The sequence below is a fragment of the Octopus sinensis genome, linkage group LG15 (genome assembly GCF_006345805.1).
Source record: "Octopus sinensis linkage group LG15, ASM634580v1, whole genome shotgun sequence".
In the NCBI taxonomy this organism is placed as follows: Eukaryota; Metazoa; Mollusca; class Cephalopoda; order Octopoda; family Octopodidae; genus Octopus; species Octopus sinensis.
The window spans coordinates 21540169-21560665 of NC_043011.1; the positions used below are offsets into that span (position 1 = coordinate 21540169).

General features: G+C 38.5%; 1 protein-coding gene across 1 annotated transcript in view; it reads left to right on the forward strand.

The window, feature by feature from the left end:
* Positions 1-20497, forward strand: part of LOC115219967 (aminopeptidase N-like) — a 208417-nt gene that overhangs the window by 145510 nt on the left and 42410 nt on the right. Inside the window, 5 exon segments of the mRNA XM_029790270.2 lie at positions 3903-4017; positions 11206-11326; positions 14684-14838; positions 18642-18660; positions 18663-18754. Of these exon segments, the coding sequence (XP_029646130.2) occupies positions 3903-4017; positions 11206-11326; positions 14684-14838; positions 18642-18660; positions 18663-18754 (502 nt within the window).

A 20497-nucleotide genomic window follows, 5' to 3' on the forward strand; every position in this document is an offset into this window, starting at 1 on the left:
CATAAAAATTCCTTCTCCAAACTAATCAATAAGCGGCACAGTAAAAATATGTAATATGTTCCAAAACTTCTCCATCTGGGATCCTTTAATTGAAAACATGCATACACATGGTTGCGTGCCTCGTCAGGTCAACGAGCACACCAACTCAACTACATGTTTACAAACACTGGGAAATCTCTTAACTCTTGTCGCTTTGTTAGCAACCGGCTTGTACTCTCTTAAGAACTTTAAAAAATCCCTAAGGAAAACACGCATACCTATACGTGGGTATATGTATTTATACGTGTGTAAGGCGGCGAGCTGGCAGAAACGTTAGCACGTCGGGCGAAATGCTTAGCCGTATTTCGTCTGCCGTTACGTTCTGAGTTCAAATTCCGCCGAGGTTGACTTTACCTTTCATCCTTTCAGGGTCGATAAATTAAGTACCAGTTACGCACTGGGGTCGATATAATCGACCTAATACCTATGTCTGTCCTTGTTTGTCCCTTCTATGTTTAGCCCCTTGTGGGTAATAAAGAAATAGGTATTTCGTCTGTCATTACGTTCTGAGTTCAAATTCCGCCGAGGTCGACTTTGCCTTTCATCCTTTCGGGGTCGATAAATTAAGTACCAATTACGCACTGGGGTCGATGTAATCGACTTAATCCATTTGTCTGTCCTTGTTTGTCCCCTCTATGTTTAGCCCATTGTGGCCAATAAAGAAATATATATGCATTTATACGTGTGTATTACATATGCGTGTTAGCTTGTATGTAAGTTATCATATCGGCGAGCATATATTTCTGCTCTTCCAATTTATTATCTCTCCCAATTCTGAAGTGTATTTCATCCGCTGAACTCATTCAGGCTACCCACAACACTAATTATCTCCAATAACTCATGACCTGCCATCTTTTGGGAGAATAGTTAAAACAGGACTAATATTTTCTAGCACTTCATTCAGTAAGCGTTACAAGTAGATATCGATAAAATGAGTCTACCATCCAATTCCTTTTCTACTTGAAGCCAGTTCATTTCACTCTCACTCCAATAAACGACATTTAGAAAAGCATCAATACCCTACAATCTTCGACGGTTTTTAGACTTGTACCTGAGTTCATGCTCTGATTCTATTTGTAATATATTTGTATCATAAGTCCTTAGATTTAAACCAAATAGCGTACGACTGCGTGAATACAGTTTCAGATAATCACCTGAGAAACCAGCAATTCCTAAGTTGGCAAAATAGGTAATGGGGTATGTGCATATTTCACGAGTTGCTTCTTCTTCAGCACCAGATCCCATCCATTGACCATCAGCGAACTCATTGCTTAAATAGCTAAATATATCGGTGAATACCGCTAAGAACTGAAATATCTGTATATATCCATTACCTATTTTTCCATCTTCGATCGCATTTTTTTACAATTCCTAAGTATTTTCCACAGGCACTGCATTATATTCATACGGGGTCAGTTTACTTAATTCTCAACGATCGACTGACTTTTTCTTTATTTTTTGTAAATCAGGAGGAGAAAACAGAGACCATGATCTTTTACAGGGCTTCCATTCAGACGAGATGGGAGGAAAGAGGTAGGAGGGAGAAAAGGAAATATCTTCAAACCGAAGACATAGTTTGGATGTTTTGCAATAGAGTGAACTCTGCTACACGCATCCAAAGTGCCAAGGGTGATGGTGCTAAACCGGTCCACCATCCATATAGGCCTAAGCGGAAGTTGAACTTAAATAGCAAAGATCGGGAAGAAATATAGAAAGACATCACGTCCAACGCTCTAAGGTTTCCGCCAAACCACCACCGTGCACTGGTGGAGACACGTGGCTTAGTGGTCAGGGTGATGGACTCATTATCGTAAGATTGTGGCTTCGATTCCTAGAGCGGCGACGCGCTGTGCTCTTGAGCAAGACACTTTATTTCACATTGTTCCAGTTCATCAGCTGGTAAAAATGAGTAATCCTGCGACGGACCGGCATCTTGTCCAGGTAGGGAATATATGCACCATGGAAGCCAGCTCTTACGAATCAGTATGACTCGAAAAGGTAACTTTGCTTTTACCTGTCCAGTGATACTCTATTTATCGACCTCGAAAGAATGAAAAATAAAGTTGATCTGAGACTGTTACCTAATATTTAAGTAAGTACTTAGAGGATAATATATAATTCACTGCTGTATATAAACCAGTATTGTAAATTTGATGAATAACTCGGTTTTATGATTGATGCTTGATGAGGGATGCAGTGGTGAGTTCAGTACAAAAAATTTCCTGATTGACAAACATTCTATCCAGCGAAGTGTTTTGCTTTCCATCCGTTTAACGCTACGCGCGCATATATACACGCACATACAAATACACACACACATATACACACACACTTTATTACTTGTTTTACGTAGGTATATTTATATATATATATTATATATATATATACACACATTTTATTACTTGTTTTACGTAGGTATATATCTATATATATATATATATAGCTATATATATATATATATATATATATATATATATATATATATATATATATATATATATATATATATATATATATATATAATATATACATATATAGCTAACTAACTATGACTTAACTTTTCCTCTCACGCCGTCTCCGATGAAGGGATATTATTATTAATTAATATTCTAGAAACAGCTGTAAGACCTTCTATCTATAAATGCTCTAATATCTATACAGCCTTGGCTTTTTTTTTATCTCATTACGCAAAAAATTCATATATACACATATATATATATATATATATATTATATATATATATATTTATGGAGAGAGAGAGGGGGGGAGAGAGAGAGAGAGAGAGAGACAGACAGACAGACAGACAGACAGAGATGGGTTTGAGTGTGTGTTTGTATGTGTCTGTCATTATATTGACACCCCTCTGAAAAAACCGATATTTGTGCCTATAATCCATAACTTGACACGACAAATAAGAGATCTTTCTGATAAGTAGACTTAAAAATAAGAATGCGGGGCGGAGGTTGACAGAATCGATCCTCAGTTCTCAAAACTCATCAAAGCGATGAGTGCAGTTCAATGACAGAGACTAATAAAAGATTGTACGGTATGAGGGCAGTGAAGGAAAGCAGAATCGGTGGAGCGTCGAACAAAATTTCTTGAGCTATTTAGTAACGTTTTCAGCTCAAATCTTTACAGGGTCGTTCTTGCTAACATTTTATCCTCCCCCGGGGTTGATAAAACGCCTATATTCCACCACCACCCATCCTCTCTCTCTTTCTCCTCCTCCTGTCTATCTATCTATCCATCTCTCTCTCTCTCTCTCTCTCTCTCTCTCTCTCTCTCTCTCTCTCTCTCTCTCTCTCTCTCTCTCTCTAAATACATAGCTTTATGTCTTTGCAAATAACTCCATGTTTATATTAAGCCAGTGGCTCGCAAACAGCCAAGCGCAAGGCCCCGTTCCCCCAAAAAATTAGTGATTTTTTTTATATATATATATTCCACTATCATAATTTTCTTATAATATAGCAATTTGTCCGCCCCCTTTTTCTGTCCCCACAGCAACCCGCAGAGAAACACATCTTCCTCGTCCCCCCATGAGAAACGCTGCATTAAACTACCTTCTCCCATTGTGGTTGTAACGTATATTAATTCCAGTTTGTGATTCCATCTGGAATCAGTTTTACTTCGCTAAATTTAAACTTCCATTTTGTTTTCGTTTTTTTTTTTTTTTTTAACTTTTTTCATTTTTATTGTCCTTTTGTTTTTTTTATCTTCTGATGGTTTTTTTTTTTTTTTTTCTTTTTTTTTTTGAGATCGAAATAAATTTCAGATATTTTAATATTTTTTTTTTTAATTTCTCTTATTTTGTTTTATTTATTACTTCTTTTTTTTTTCTGTGTGTGTTTTTTTTTTTTTTGTAGAGAAAACGGTTATGTAGCTGACTACTTTGACACAACTCCTGAGATGTCAACATATTTGTTAGCGTTCGTCGTGAGTGACTTCAGCAACATAACAAAACAGGCTGGCAATATCACTGTAAGCGTTATGCTTTCTTTATTCAATTTCTTTCTCCCCGATATTTTCTTAACAGCCGATAACTAACACGTCTTTTTCAACTTCCCATATTCAATCTGTCAAAACTGTTAATACAGATAATTTTCCAGTTGAATGATTTTTTAATCTTAATCCTTTAGAAATAAAATAGCGATGATTTCTATTTTTCAGTAATTTCACTGAAGTAATACGAGCAATAATACACGTTACCTAAGGCCATGAATACAATACCCACCAATGAATTTAGACTTGTTATCTTTGGAGCGATAATTCTGTGCCATAACTACATACTAATATATACCTTAAGGCCTAAGAGAAGCAATGTCCTTATATTTTAATGTACACTGATTCTTATTCAAAAAGGAAGCTTCCAACAGCACCAAAGCCTATTTAAGCTTATCAGAAAATGTATAATAATAGAGGTAGTGGGTTAGCCTAGCTATTGTTTTAATTATTGTACAGAGTGGTCCGAAAGTCAAGTTACCCCCTATCAAAAATTAATGAGAACAATAGAAAAACAAGTAATGCAATAATCTAAAGCACGAACTGAATTTAGTTTATTCACTTTCATTGTCGTTGTCACACATCGAGAAGGTCTTTTTTTTTTTTTTGGTTCCTTCTCGAGCTATGCCTGGCTCGTAAGGGCCGGTTTCCCGGTTTCCTTGGCGTATAGGTTCCCCACCTTGACAGGACGCCGGTCCGTCGCAGGTGAGCAGCAAGATGCAGGAGGAAAGAATGAGAGAAAGTTGTGGCGAAAGAGTCAGCAGAAGTTCGCCTTTACCTTCTGTGTTTCGCTCATAAACACACACATCACCCGATCTGAGATTCGAACCCGCGATCCTTCGACCGTGAGTTCGCTGCTCTAACCACTAGGCCATGTGCCTCCACATCGAGAAGGTCTGTATGAACACCATTATTTTCGTGGTACAAAATGATGCGGCGCCATATCCTGTATGCTATTTTCCGAAGCTGTGTTTTGGTGACTGTTGCAAAGGCTCTCTGAACGGCGTCCTTCAATTGAGGTCTGGACTTCTAGGAGACTAATCGACAGATGCTGGAAGTTGTTGCAATCCTCGCCCTATCCCGAAAATCTTCATTTAGGTATTCCCGGACAGTGATAGCATAATGGGGTGGGACACCATCCTGTTGAAGCCAACAATCATTCAGGTCAACATTCAACCTCTCTGGAGCTGTGTAACAAACCACTCCTTTAACATGTCCAAGTAAGATCGCTGGTTAACGGTGCACTCGAAGAAATAGGGTCCTATCAGATGCTTACTCGATATGGCACCCCAAATCATTTCATGTGGGAGAGTGCTAAAACAAAAAAATAATACTAATAATGACAATAATAAACAATATGTAGGGGTGGGTTAACAAGACTTTCGGACCACCCTGTACAGTATTACTCCGCAAGCAAACAATAGAGGCAATAACGTTGGCCCTAACATATCGAATGTAATGGGGTATGAGAATTTAATCAATTAAAATTACATCCGTAATGAAAAAAATCATAAGCTTGATTATTAATTTTGATCAAGAAATGCAAAGAAGACAATCTTGTTATCTAAATTAATTAAAATTAAAAATCGAATGCAGTGGAGGAGAGTGATTCTGATTTTTAGTAGTATGGTAACAATTCAGGGATGTTTTGGTATCATTATACTTCATCAGTGAAGAACAGCTGCTACAGCAAACCTAAGATGGTTAAGTATTGTTGGATGAAAAGGAGGCGAGCTGGCAGAATCGTTAGCACGCCGGGCGAAATGCGTAGCCGTATTTCGTCTGCCGTTACGTTCTGAGTTCAAATTCCGCCGAGGTCAACTTTGCCTTTCATCCTTTCGAGATCGATTAAATAAGCACCAGTTACGTACTGGGGTCGATATAATCGACCTAATCCGTTTGTCTGTCCTTGTTTGTCCTCTCTGTGTTTAGCGTCTTGTGGATAGGTAAAGAAATAGGTATTGTTGGATGAAGCAACCGAAAAGTAGTATATTTATGCATCGGCAAGCTGAGACCATGAACCGACTTCCGCTCTCAGTTGTAACTATTTTCGTTTCCCTTGTTTTGCTATCGCTTTTTAGATAGGCATGAAAGCCACACGATCTTGTTTTTTTCTTTCCACGCACTCCTATGTATTTTCCCGAAACATTATGTCAATATAAATTCAACGGTAAATAACGTTTTTGCAGTCGTTTACGATTCTAACTGAAAACTCACTGTTCTAAGTAATTATTCTGTGTGATCAATTTAGTGGTTCCTTTTTTTTTATCCTAAACTCGATAAAACATGTACCAGTTATAAATCAAGGTAATGAAATACGTTTCCTGTTCAGCCATTTAACCACTACCAGCTCATAGTATGGGAATAGAAATGCACCTCAAACGTTTCGTTGTGTCTCTTAGCAAACTCTTCCTTCTGTTCTGATAATTGTGTCTATGGCCTCCGTCTGTCATCAATGACCTTGGTTGAAGGTCCTAGTTGTCTGCCCCACAGGAACAGTATTGTCTGTGGCTGAACAGTCCGATGTGTCTCTGCCACACAAGCCATACTTGTGGGCTACATTCATCAATCTTTCCAGTTCAGTAGAACACAAGCCTGAGTAGTGACAAGAGGACATGAAAATGTCTGAGCAAATTATCTGCAATCCGCTGATGACTTGTCTAGTTTGGAAATTTGATTTTCACCAGGTTCATACTGATGAAATTGGCATTAAGTCCATGTGTTAACTCAGTACGAGTGCTAAACCTTGTACAAATACTAACCCTGTATGTACTCCTCACTTCATAAAAGAATTAATTCCAATTAAATCATAAATGGCACCAAGCGCGTCAATATACGGATTACAGAGTTAGAATTGTAATATACTGGAAATTATGCCGCTATTTTGAAATACCTACAGAAAAGCGACGGTACAGCCATACGCTGTGACAGGTCTCAAAAAGTAACAAAATAACCATATTTGGCACTTGTTGATTCACGCAGATAGGAAGATCAAAGGAAATTTGACCTTGTGTCAGACTGACATAAATTATATCAGATTTATGAGTTAAACGAGTTAACGAATTGCAGATTACATAAATTCAAGTAATATTAAATAATAGCGTGTTTTAGATATGAATCAAAGAACGTTTCAAAGAACAGATTAGATATGTTATTGATTTATTTGGTTTTCATTGCATGTTTTCACTGCATCACCGTGTACAGCTCTGAATGCCTTAGGCAGATGCAGTGCTTTGCTGTTTTTTTTTCCGTTTTCTTCCATTCTATTTAATGTAGTCCTCGTAATATGCATGCAGTGCCTAACAGTGCTATTTTGTGTATACTCTGTATGTGTAAGTCATTGGCTTTTGATTGTTTTTTTGTCTGCATCTTTCTAAATCAATTTCTAGACGATTATCAGTTTTAAAGATTGCATCTGTTTTGAATCCCAGCAATCTGTTTTAAATCGCTTTACATTTGGATGCAAAGACACGTAAGCCTAGTGGTTAGGCTGTCGGACTCACAATCATAAAATTGTAGATTTAATTCGTTGGCCAAATCGCTTCATTTCATGCTGTTCCGGTCCATGCAACTGCAAATGAGTTGCGTCTCCTGCAGATACTATTAGCCCCTAAATCTTATAAAAAAAACTGTCAACAACACTAATGACTGCGGTGCACTGGATGAAGATATTTGGAAAGTTCCTAAATTTCTTTCGCGGGTATATTGCCATTTCATTCGAATTGCTATAGGTGTCATTTTTCTTGGTGAGCTTTGAATATACCATCCGACTGGGTTATTTTTTTTAATATTCAGAGGAGTGCCAATATACAAACGATTCTCTAAACGAACAAACTTAATAACGAATATTTTTTCTGAATATAATTAAACTTACATAATCCACTGAAATTTGATCAACTACCTTCATTCTTTATTTTACATATGCTAGCTTCCTTGAAGACAGAAAACTGCTGTTTGTTCGTTTTGTTTTGTTTTGTTTATTAGTTTCCTTTTATTCTCTACATAATATTTTGCTCATTCTACTGTGGTTATTACATAGTGATTTTCTTGTTGAAGGAAGCTCCTATTTCCATGAACTCATAAAAAATACAGGGTTACCTAGATGCAGACGTGGCTGTGCGGTAAGAAGCTTGCTTCCCAACCAAATGGTTCCAGGTTCAGTCCCACTGCATCTTGAGCAGGTGTGTTCCACTATAGCCTCGAGCCGACCAAAGCCTTGTGAGTGGATTTGGCAAACGAAACTGAAAGAAGCCAATCGGATAGATAGATAGATAGATAGATAGATAGATAGATAGATAGATAGATAGATGTGTGCGTATGTATGTGTATATTTACATATGTGTCTTTGTGTTTGTGTCTTGTGTTTGTACCCCTTCCCCCATCATCGCTTGATAACCGGTTCTGTTGTGTTTGCATCATTGTAACATAGCAGTTCGGCAAAAGAGACCGATAGAATAAGTACTAGGCTTAAAAAATAAGTCCTGGAGTCGATTTGTTCAACTAATAAAAAAACCTTCAAGACGGTGCTCTAATATGGCTGCAAACTGAAACAAGTAAAATATTAAAAGAATAATTTGAAAATTTCAGAAAAATAAAATAAAAATAAGAATAACTTAGCAGAGTTTATTGGGAAACATGGACAAACAAATAAAGTTTTATTAGAAACATCTGAACACTTCCACGTAGGTTCCGTTGGTTCCGCGCAACACATCTAAACGAAGTTCAATCTTTATCGTAAGCATAATTTATGAACACCGTGTATAATCTTTCTGTACCGGCGTTTAAATGGTGTTTTCAAAACACAGTCATTATTTGTCTTGTTTTCCTGTCTGTACAAATGAATTCACTTGGCTTCCAGTTGAAAATATTTCCAATATTACTCATTACTGGAAGAGTGAGAGAGTGAATATGAGTTGCCATTATTTATTATTGCTTTTTCTGCATTTAGCTCTGTCTTTGGTATTACTTTAATGCGACTCTAAAACTCGTTCCTAACGTTTTCTTTCGCTTGTTTGTGTTGTAAACTGTCGAGTTCATTATTTCTAAAGTATTTGTCAATGTGTGATTGAGTATACTGGATAAAAATATGACGTCTAACAGAAAAAGAATTGATTGGGAATATTTCACTTCTGATTCCAGTGCTAGTTCCTAAATGAGAAATAGATATTATTATCATGGAAAGCAGAAGACAGCGAGCGGGAAGAATCACTAACACGGCGGATAAAATGCTTAGCAGCCTTTCGTCTGTCTTTACGTTCTGAGTTCAAATTCCGCCAAAGTTGACTTTGCCGTTCATCCTTTCGGGGGAAATAAAATAAGTACCAATTGAGCACTGGGGTCGGTATAATCGACTGACACCCTCCCCACAAAGTCCAGGCCTTGTGCCTACAGTAGAAAGAATTATTAAAGGCAAAAGGCGCTGAGCTGCCAGAATCATTAGCATACCAGACAAAATGCCGCTACGTTCTGAGTTCAAATTCCGCCGGGGTCGACTTTGCCTTTCATCATTTCGGGGTCGATAAATTAAGTACCAGTTACGCACTGGGGTTGATGTAATCGACTTAATCTGTTTGTGTGTCCTTGTTTGTCCTCTCTGTGTGTTTAGCCCCTTGTGGGTAGTAAAGAAATAGGTATTTCGTCTGCTGCTACATTCTGAGTTCAAATTCCGCCGAGGTCGACTTTGCCTTTCATCCTTTCGGGGTCGATAAATTAAGTACCAGTTACGCACACTGGGGTCGATATAATTGACTTAATCCGTTTGTCTGTCCTTGTTTGTCCTCTCTGTGTTTAGCCCCTTGTGGGTAGTAAAGAAATAGATATTTCGTCCGTCTATGTTCTAAGATCAAATTCCACAGAGGTCGATTTTGCTTTTCATTCTTTCAGGGTCAATAACTAAGTGCCAGTTGAGCAATCGGGTCAGTGTAATCGGCTTGCCCTCTCCCAAAAATTTCAGGCCTTGTTCTTATTGCAGAAAGAACGGCTAAGAGCAGAATCGTTAGCAAGGCAAACAAAATGCTTGACAGCATTTCTTACGTTTTTACATTCCGAGCTCAAATGCCGCCAAGCTCAACTTTGCCTTACATCCTATCGAGATCGATAAAATAAGTATCAGTTGAGCACTGGAGTCGGTATAATTGACTCACCCTGCACCTAATAGTAGCTGGTTGTACCAAAACTTAAAACCATTATAAAGGGTAGAGTAGAGGCACATGGCCTAATGGTTAGAGCAACGAACTCGCGGTCGTGGGATCGCGGGTTTGAATCTCAGACCGGACGATGTGTGTGTGTTTATGAGCGAAACACCTAAGCTCCACGCGGCTCCGGCAGAAGGTAATGGCGAACTTCTGCTGACTCTTTCGACACAACTTTCACTCTTTCCTCCTGCATCTTGCAGCTCACCTGCGATGGACCGGCGTCCCGTCCAGGTGGGGAATCCTATACGCCAAGGAAACCGGGAAACCGACCCTATGAGCCAGGCATGGCTCCAGAAGGAACAAACAACAACAACAATAAAGGGTAGAATCTTTAGAGTGCTGGGCAAAATGTTTTTCGATATTTCCTCTGTTTCTTTACGTTCAGATTTCAAATCCCGCTGAGATTACTTTTTTCTTTCGTTCATTCGAGGGCCATCAAATAAAGCCCTATTCATGTACTAGGTTGAAGCTTATTGAGTAACCCTAAACGCTCAGTATTGCTGGGCTTGTGCTTAAATTAGAAGCAATTATTATATAAGGGTGTGGAATTAACATAATCGTTAAGGTTGCTGTACTTTACGTTCTGTGTTCAAATTCCACTGAAGTGAACTTTACTTTTATCCCTTCAAGGTCAATAAACTAAAGTACTAGTCAAGTACTGAGTTAGTATAATCGACAGTTCCTTGCACTCCAAATTTCTAGCATTGTACCTCTGTTAAAAATTATTACTAGAATAGGGGATTGGCCGAGCATCAGACAAACTACCTTGCCGTTTTTAAATATGGTCCTTTACTTTCTAAGTTCAAATCCCGCTCAACGCTCAACTTTACTTTTCATTCATTTTGGGCCGATAAAATGAAATATTTGTCAAGTAATGGAGTTTATTTAATCGGCTAACCCAGTCTCGATAAATTTTAAACCTCTGCACCTACGCTATTATGAATTTAATTTCCTCTCATTTTTCAAATTTCAGTTCAGCGTATGGGCACGGAGAAATGCCATTAAGCAAGCAGAATATGCTCTTGAAGTTGGTGTGAAAATTATACAGTTCTTTGAAAAATACTTTCAGATACCGTTTCCATTGCCAAAGCTAGGTAAGAAAAATTGAATTAGATATTTATTATTCGATTTTGCAATCCACGCTGTACCTAAATCTCTGACCAGCTGCCGGATGGATTTGTACGAATCTTAAGTTAACACGTATCACATTATCTCACATTACTCTGTGTGTGTGTGTGGTGTGTGTTGTGTGTGTGTGTGTTGTGTGTGTGTGTTGTGTGTGTGTGTGGTGTGTGTGTGTGTGTGTGTGTGTGTGTTGTGTTCTTGAGCAAAACATTTCATTTCACGTTGCTCCAGTCCACTCAGCTGGGAAAAATTAGTAACGCTGCGATGGACTGGCGTCCAGCTGAGGAACACATACGCCACTGAAACCGGGAAATCGAGCCCATGAGCTTGGCTAGGCTTTAAAAGGGCGCATTTATTTATTATATATATATGTGTGGTGTGTGTGTGTGTGTGTGTGTGTGTGTGTGTGGTTAAGAAATTCACTTCCCAGCCATGAGGTTTCAGGTTCAGTTCCATTGCATCACACCCTGGGAAAGTGTCTTCAACTAAATCCCTTGATTAATCAATGATCTTTGAGTAAATTTTTGTGAGCGTAAACTGTGCGGAGGCCCATTGCATACATATATTGTAAGGACACGAAAAGGGCTTCAGGTCAGACTGTGGAAAAGAGGAGCCACAGGTGCAGTGCATTGTGGTAGGTAGCACCTGGTGAGGCACAGGATAACCCCAGACAGGAAGAACCCCACAGAACTGGACGTCAAGCAGCACCTGTGTCTCTTCATGTCTCCGGGAGGAATCAATACCTATTTCTTTACTACCCACAAGGGGCTAAACACAGAGGGGACAAACAAGGACAGACAACCGGATTAAGTCGATCATATCGACCCCAGTGCGTAACTGGTACTTATTTAATCGACCCCGAAAAGATGAAAGGCAAAGTCGACCTCGACGGGATTTGAACTCAGAACGTAACGGCAGACGAAATACTGCTAAGCATTTCGCCCGGCGTACTTAATGTTTCTGCCAGCTCACCGAGAGGAATCAATACCACGCCAATACCACCCCAGAGGGCTAAAACTACCCAGCGAGAGATGGAATCAAATGAGTCCAAATGAATAAAACCAAGTAATGGCGACAACTAGACAAAATATTAGAATACACGCTAGCAGGTACTGCTGAGCAAAATGTGAATTCCCTTGTCGCTATCGCACTTAATCTAGCAAGAGATCATTTTAGAACAGAAGTCAGACAAGTTACCAATAAAATCCAGAAAGAACATGGAAGAAGAAAAAGAGATGTATCAAATGAAGGGAGAAATCGAGATTGTCAATAAGCAGCATAAGAGAACTCCTGCCAATGAAAGGAAGGGTATCAAGTGCTTAACAAGTCAGCTTCAAGAACATCTGCGCAGACTTAGAAGGGCAAGAAGCACCCGAAAGGGGAAGAAAGTGAGTGAGACCAAACAGGTACAGTTTATCAAGAACCCGTCTAGTTTCACCCGGACACTATTGAATGAGACCAAATCAGGGATGATGACCTGCCCCTGAGAAGTTGTAGAAGCATTTCCGAGAGAGACCGACAACGACAACTTCAAAAGAACCAAGTCCTCGATGTCATCCCAATCACCCGTAGAGCTGAATTAACAGGAAACAAGCTTGACACCAGTTGTCCATCCTGGAATGAAGTAAAAAGGGTGATGAAGAAAGCCAGATCAGAATCACTTCCTATACCAAGTCGTGCACATTATAAAGTAAATAAGAAATTCCCATTGCTCCTTCGGATATTACGGACGCCGTCCCAACAGATATAGGCAAAGAGGATCAAGTCATCATTCTGGAAAAAGATGGGAGGGTGTTTTGTACCAAAGGAAGGAAATTCTTCAGCCATTAACCATCAACTCAGAACCCTCTTACTCCTGAGTGTTGAGGGGGAAAATCTTTTCCCTGTTGGCCAAAAGAATTACCTCGTACTTGACTGGGGATGGACGCGTAAACACCTCCGTCGAGGAAGGTGGGGCTTCAAGTTTGTCAAGATGCCTCGAATACACTGGAATTCTCAGGCCAAAAGAAGCAAAGATGACTTGACAATAGTCCTTGATTACTATCATATCCCTCCACATGTCAATGAAATGTTCACCGGCTACTTTAGCGGTATTCAGTTGCACTTTAAAATAGTCAACTTTACAACTCGACGGCAAAACCTGGAGAAAGTAATTGTAACTGGTTGCACAATTTCACTCATCCTTTTCATCGTCAGAATGAATCTCCTTATAACAGCTGCTGATAAAGAATTGGAAGGGCCAACAACAGATTTAGGCAACCAACAACATCCAATTAGGGATTTTTCATAAATGATCTTACAGTGACTACTATAACCCATGTGAAAGCGGAACGGGTACTGATTTCACTTGAACGCATGAAATCTTGGAGTACTGAACACAGAAATCTTGAAGTATCGTAATCAGGAGGGGTAAATTAACAAATAGAATCAAGCAGCAATTAAAAGGAGAAGCTATTCTACCAATAAAGGAAAATCCAATTAAATGCCATTGAAGTGGTTTTACAATTCACTCGCTGACTTAAGAAGAAGAAGAAGAAGAAGAAGAAGAAGAAGAAGAAGAAGAAGAAGAAGAAGAAGAAGAAGAAGAAGAAGAAGAAGAATCGTTATTATTATTATTATTATTATTATTATCATTATTATTATTATTATTATTATTATTAAAGGCGGCAAGCTGGCAGAATCGTTAGCACGCCGGGCGAAATGCTTAGCGGTATTTCGTCTGCCGTTACGTTCTGAGTTCAAATTCCGCCGAGGTCGACTTTGCCTTTCATCCTTTCGGGGTCGATTAAGTAAGTACCAGTTACGCACTGGGGTCGATATAATCGACTTAATCCGTTTGTCTGTCCTTGTTTGTCCCCTCTGTGTGTAACCCCGTGTGGGCAGTAAAGAAATAGGTATTTCGTCTGCCGAAGGCGGTGAGCTGGCAGAAGCGTTAGCACGCCGGGCGAAATGCGTAGCCGTATTTCGTCTGCCGTTACGTTCTGAGTTCAAATTCCGCCGACGTCGACTTTGCCTTTCATCCTTTCGGGGTCGATAAATTAAGTACCAGTTACGCACTGGGGTCGATGTAATCAACTTAATCCGTTTGTCTGTCCTTGTTTGTCCTCTGTGTTTAGCTTATCAGCATTTCGACCTTCTTTACGTTTTGAGTTCAAATTCCATCGAAGTCGACATTGCTTTATTTTTATATCCTTTCGGGGTCAATAAAATAAGTACCAGTTGAGCACTAGGCTCGATGTAATCGACTAGCGCCCTTCCCTAAAATTGCTGGTCTTGTGCCAAAATTTGAAACCAATATTAGAAACCATTGTCATCTTATTTTCCAGATATGCTTGCAGTTCCTGATTTTCTAATTGGCGGTATGGAGAACTGGGGCCTTATTATATACAAAGAAACTGTGATGCTTACTGATGAAACTTCGGCTTCGCTTGACAAGACGCAGTTAGTTACTACTATTGTATGCCATGAAATAGCTCATCAGGTAAGCAAGATCTGCCAAACAAAATTGATGAGTACTGAGGTGGTGTGAAATGTTACGAAGTGTTGTGAAACTGTGATATCTGGTCACAAGAGCAGAGATAAATTAAACAATTCTATGTAGATATGTTATGTGAATGGATGATCAAAATTGTAAAGCTGCGACGTAGATTGGTGATTTGTGCTTCTCAATGTTATTGTTGTTGTTATCGCTTTGTTTTGTTTTGTTTTGTTTTTTAATGCTAAGAGATCCCTGATTCATGAAACCAGTGACCCGTGGATATGTTTACAAAGTCAGAAAAACAGAACAGCTCTCAGGACTTTCGGAAACATTTTTTCACGCTAAGAGTTTCTGAAGTATGGAACAAACTGCTGGCATCAGTTGTTAGTTGTCGGAGCACTGCATCCTTCAAAACTTCCATGCTTCCTGAGATTCGCCAACACTACACCTGATTTTCTCCCCTCCATACACACGCAAGCACATATCTGACTCAAACACTGTTCACTTTCCAGACATTTGTACACTACTGCATATGCTTTATACGCACTTTTGACAAGTTGTGGTGCACCTGAGCACTGTATACAATAATTTCATTATTATTATTAAAGAGAATCCAACGATAACCATGCCAGTTCTTAAAATCATAGAGTGTGAGTTGAGAAAGATTTGACTATTATTTCTTGGAAGCAGAGCGACCATGTGGTTGTTGTTGTTGTTGAGCAGCCGTAATTAGTACTGGTGGCATAAACCTATGATAAGGAAGTAGCGACATTGTCTGCCTAAAAAAGAAACCGAATTTTTAAAATTTATCTCTTTACTAGCAGTATCGCCCGGCGTTGCTCGGGTTTGTTTCGACCCTTTAGAATTGTAATTTTTGAAAAGTTAAAATTTTGCATTATGTAGCTTGTTATTCTCTTTAAGTGAACATTTTTCTGGTTGAAATACACCGAAAAATGGCGACACAACAGTAAAAAAATCGTAAAAAATAGGGATTTTCATAGAAAAAAAAGCACCTTTTTTATGTAAATAATTTTTGGTCTTAACATGGTCCGATTTCAATTTTACCTTCTACGGAATGAAGAGCAAGCCTTCTGCCTTCTATCATACTCTCAATTTTGGTCAACTTGTGCCGCAGGGTCTCGGAGGAGATAGTGTTAGTTGAAGGCTACCAAACCTGCCACACACAGACAACTTCAGCTTTATATATATAGATTTGCAACACAATTACGAGGGTCGGTCAAAAGGTAATTTGCATTACTTCTTGACACACTTTTATATATACGGAGATAAGTCAAAAAGTAATGCAAATAAAAAACATTACTTTCTAATTCATTCTCGTAGATTTAATTTGAAAATAGTTCCCTCTACTTTTGATACAGACCTCCCAACGTTTTTGTTTTTTGTTGGGGTTTTTTTCCAGTTTTAGAACACCTGGTACATACTTTCAGTGATGGTGCACAGATCTGCGAACGATTTTGTTTTTCTATCATACTTTTGTAAATCAATAATCTTTCAGAGTGGATTTCAATTTTGGAAGCAAAAGAAAAAGCAATCCGCAGAGACCAAAATCATTTCATGCTTTCTCAAAATGTCACAGACAAGGGGTAACGTGTGAGCAGATACGTTGTTTGGGATACAATCTCTCCAAGTTTTGTTTCATGTCACTTCAAAATGGCTATTAATTACAAACAGTTAAACAGTTTCTAGTAAACTAATGCGTTGGCATTTTATGAGACTGCGATAGTCGAACAAAATGAATCCTAGAATTCTGCAAAACAAATACATTTGTACCTTATAAAATAGGGCGATTTAATTTTTTTCATAAATCTGAGTATTATGATATTTGCCCCGTAAGAAATTCCAGAATATGGGGAACGTGATCAAATATGATGACATAAAAAATTGAATCTCAGCATTCAAACCCTTAAAAAGCTACCATTCCATGTCGAAATAAACTTCTCGGGAAGGCAAATTTGGATATACAACCGATATGGCTCCGCTGTCATCATCCGTCGTTCCAGAGTGGAAAGGCATCAAAACAAGGAGATATTGTCTCTCCAAAGTATCTCATCGCATGTCTCAAGAATTATTAATAATTTGTTAGAGTTAGCATAAGTCTATACATTTGAAACAAGTCATCTCTTTTATTTGATCGATTATAACGACCTCGGAAGGATGGAAAAAATCTTTGATTGATTTTGGCGGGATTTGATTTCTGAACATAAAGCGTTGTCATTAAATACCACAAGGTATTTTCTCTAAAAATAACATCAACACATAGAGTGCTGGAAATTGCCAGTATCCGGAGTAAATTCGGTTTCGTCTGAAGCCTTCACATTTTATTGGAAGAACCTATGTTTTCTTTCACTCATTGGTAAGGCATCCATAGAATATATAACACATAAACAACAATAAGGAAGGATTCCTGAAACGAAGAAGCATTCCATTTCAGGAAATTTTCTCATCTGCTCAGTACTATTTATTTTAGACCTGGTTTTAACCAGGTCTAAATAAATCACACTTCTAAATTTTTTTATTCTTTTGTAGACATTTAGTGTTGAAACGATTTATGACAATATTTGGTAGAGTTCATGTTATTGATGTTATTTAGCCTCAGATTTATTTAGTGCTAGAGATCGATGTAATTTGAAACCTTATGCCCTAAGCTAGAAACCAAAATATCAGCGATAACGTATAAATATTTCAGGCAGTGTGTAATGCTACCTGTAGATGTAGAAGGTCATGTATTTATAAATAGATCTACAATGTCCAACTAAGCTGACTTGTGGACTTAGGAAAAATGGTAGAGAAGTGGTTCTGAGTTGCAAAGGAGAGCAGAGAATGCTTAATCAACGATGTATAAGAGACGTGTGAAAAAGAAGCTCTTTAAAAATTGTGGGACACATTAGTAAAGAGACCTGATTATGCTGTCTGGTAAAAGAAAATGGTATGATCAGGACTAGAACATATTTGACCATTGTTCTGCTGGATCTGAGATGCTCTAGGCACAGCAACAACAACGGATCTGAATTAACAAAGTGTACTCTATATGGTTACCCGACCTACTTGAAATACCAGCAACACTGCCTTCAAATTATACCTATGTTTTTAAAGGGTATATCAGACAATTTAGTCCAGGATGTACAGAAAATGGGATGGTTATCGATGGAACATTTTTGCTCACTTTTGCGTTTATTTCTACATCAATAATAAAAATCCCATCAATTACAATGTGTAACAGTCAGTAAGTGTTATTTCCAATTTGCTTCTATCTAGAAATCAAAGGAAATGACTACTATTCCCTTCAAACTTTGCTTTTGTGACTTGGACATCAATATTTTAAAACTGGTCTATTTTCTATTACATTTCGGATAGATTTAGCGCTGAGTTGCTAAAGCAAAAATATCGTTATAGCAAATATTCTGCTTAATACCACAAATTTACATGTCAGGTGCTTGACCTTAAACCACTTGAGCATGTCCTTTAGTAGCTGACAATATATACATCTCAGGAGTATTGGGGAAGCATCATAGCTATGTGTTGAGAAGGATTCTTTGGGGGTTTGAATAAATGTAGCAAAAGTAATGTTTGAAGCTAACATTAGCCATTTTTCATACTTTCTAGCAGTAAGCAAATAGGAAATGATAGTTGCTACCCAAGGACAAAGATCGTGTTGCTGTGTGTGTATGTATGCTTGTGTGTGTGTGTGTGTGTATGTGTGTGTTTGTGTTTGTGTGTATAAGTTCCTATATGTACTTGTGTATAAGTCTGTATATGTAACATTTTTGTCTCTTTATCTATTTCAGTGGTTTGGTAATTTGGTAACCTTCAATGGTGGGACGATTTGTGGCTAAATGAAGGTTTCGCCACTTATATGGAGATTGTCGGAATTAACTTCATCAACCCGGAATGGAATATGGTACGAATTTTGATTTTAAAAGAAATACACGAACTGCACGCATGAGCGCACGATCATCCCCATTCACAAATACACATGCACATATATGCACATACCATACACTTATGTACAAATACATACGCATATACAATCACATATACACACATGCTCATATATATACACATGTACACACATACAGGCACATATTACTTGCAAACACATACACATATACACACATCTATGCATATATATATATAGTTATATATATATATGCACACAAATTCCGCCGAGGTCGACTTTGCCTTTCATCCTTTCGGGGGTCGATAAATTAAGTGCCAGTTATGCACTGGGGTCGATCTAATCGACTTAATCCCTTTGTCTGTCCTTGTTTGTCCCCTCTATGTTTATCCCCTTGTGGGCAATAAAGAAATAAAAATATATATGCATACATTCATACACACATACATACACACATGCATGTATACATAGACAAACACATATACAGACTTATACACAAGTGCATATAGGGACTTATACACATACACACACACACACAAGCATACACACACACCCAGCAATATCTCTTAATGAGAAGACAGAGATATTGTCCTAACGTGGCCACCTACAGAAGTTCCTTTAAAAATACTTTCCCAATTTCAAGATGGGGCCTAAACATCACTACTTAAATCGGATTCAAGAAACTGCCTTTGAGTAATTGCCCTTGATTTGCCGCCCTATACGATAGACACTATCCAATAACAATGGTTTTGTAGGTCGCAAAAAGACCGATCACTTGACTAAAATGCGGGAAACTCTTAGCGACAATGTTGTTACTGTTTTCTAATGCATAGAAACATTATTTCGTGTATCTAGAGCTCTTTCCTGGTGTCTAAACACATAAACGTGTTGTGTGTGTGTACGTATGTGTGTGTGCATATATGCATGCGTATGTAGATGTGTGTATATGCACATACATGCATGCATGCATGCATGCATACACGCGCGCGCAACGGGGTTCCTTCAGTTTCAGTCTACCAAATCCATCACAAAGCTTTGGTCGACCTGGAACTCTATAGTAGAAGACACTTACCCAGCGTGCCAGGCAATGGGACTGAACCCGAAATCGTGTGGTAGGAACCAAACATCTTAACGACACGGCCACGCCTGTCATTGATTTCATCTTAAGAAAATATCTTAACTTTTTTAAGCCGATCGTTTCCATTTTGGATCACACACACACACACACACACACATTTGTATTCATTAAACAATACCAGTAAGTATACAGCAGATTGTAGAGTATACCTGGTTTCACACTACTCTTTCTGGCATTCTGTCCTGACTTGGAAGGTTATGCATAAATGTGTGTGCGTGTATGCATGTACGGTGTGTGTGTGTTTGTGTGTGTGTGTGTGTGTGTGTGTGTGTGTGGTGTGTGTGTGTGGTGTGTTGTGTGTGTGTGTGTGTCTGTGTGTGTGTGTGTGTGATCCAAAATGGAAACGATCGGCTTAAAAAAATTAAGATATTTTCTTAAGATGAAATCAATGTTAAGATCTTTATCCACCAGTGCAGTATTGAGCACTTCATTCTCATTGTTTGATTACATCGACACCAGCACTCATTTTATTTCATCGACCCCGAAAGGATGAAATGCAAAGTCGACCTCGGTGGAATTTGAACTCAGAACGTAAAGACGGACGAAGTGCCGCTAAACATTTTGTTCGGCGTGTAAACGATTCTGCCAGTTCACCGCCCAGTATACAT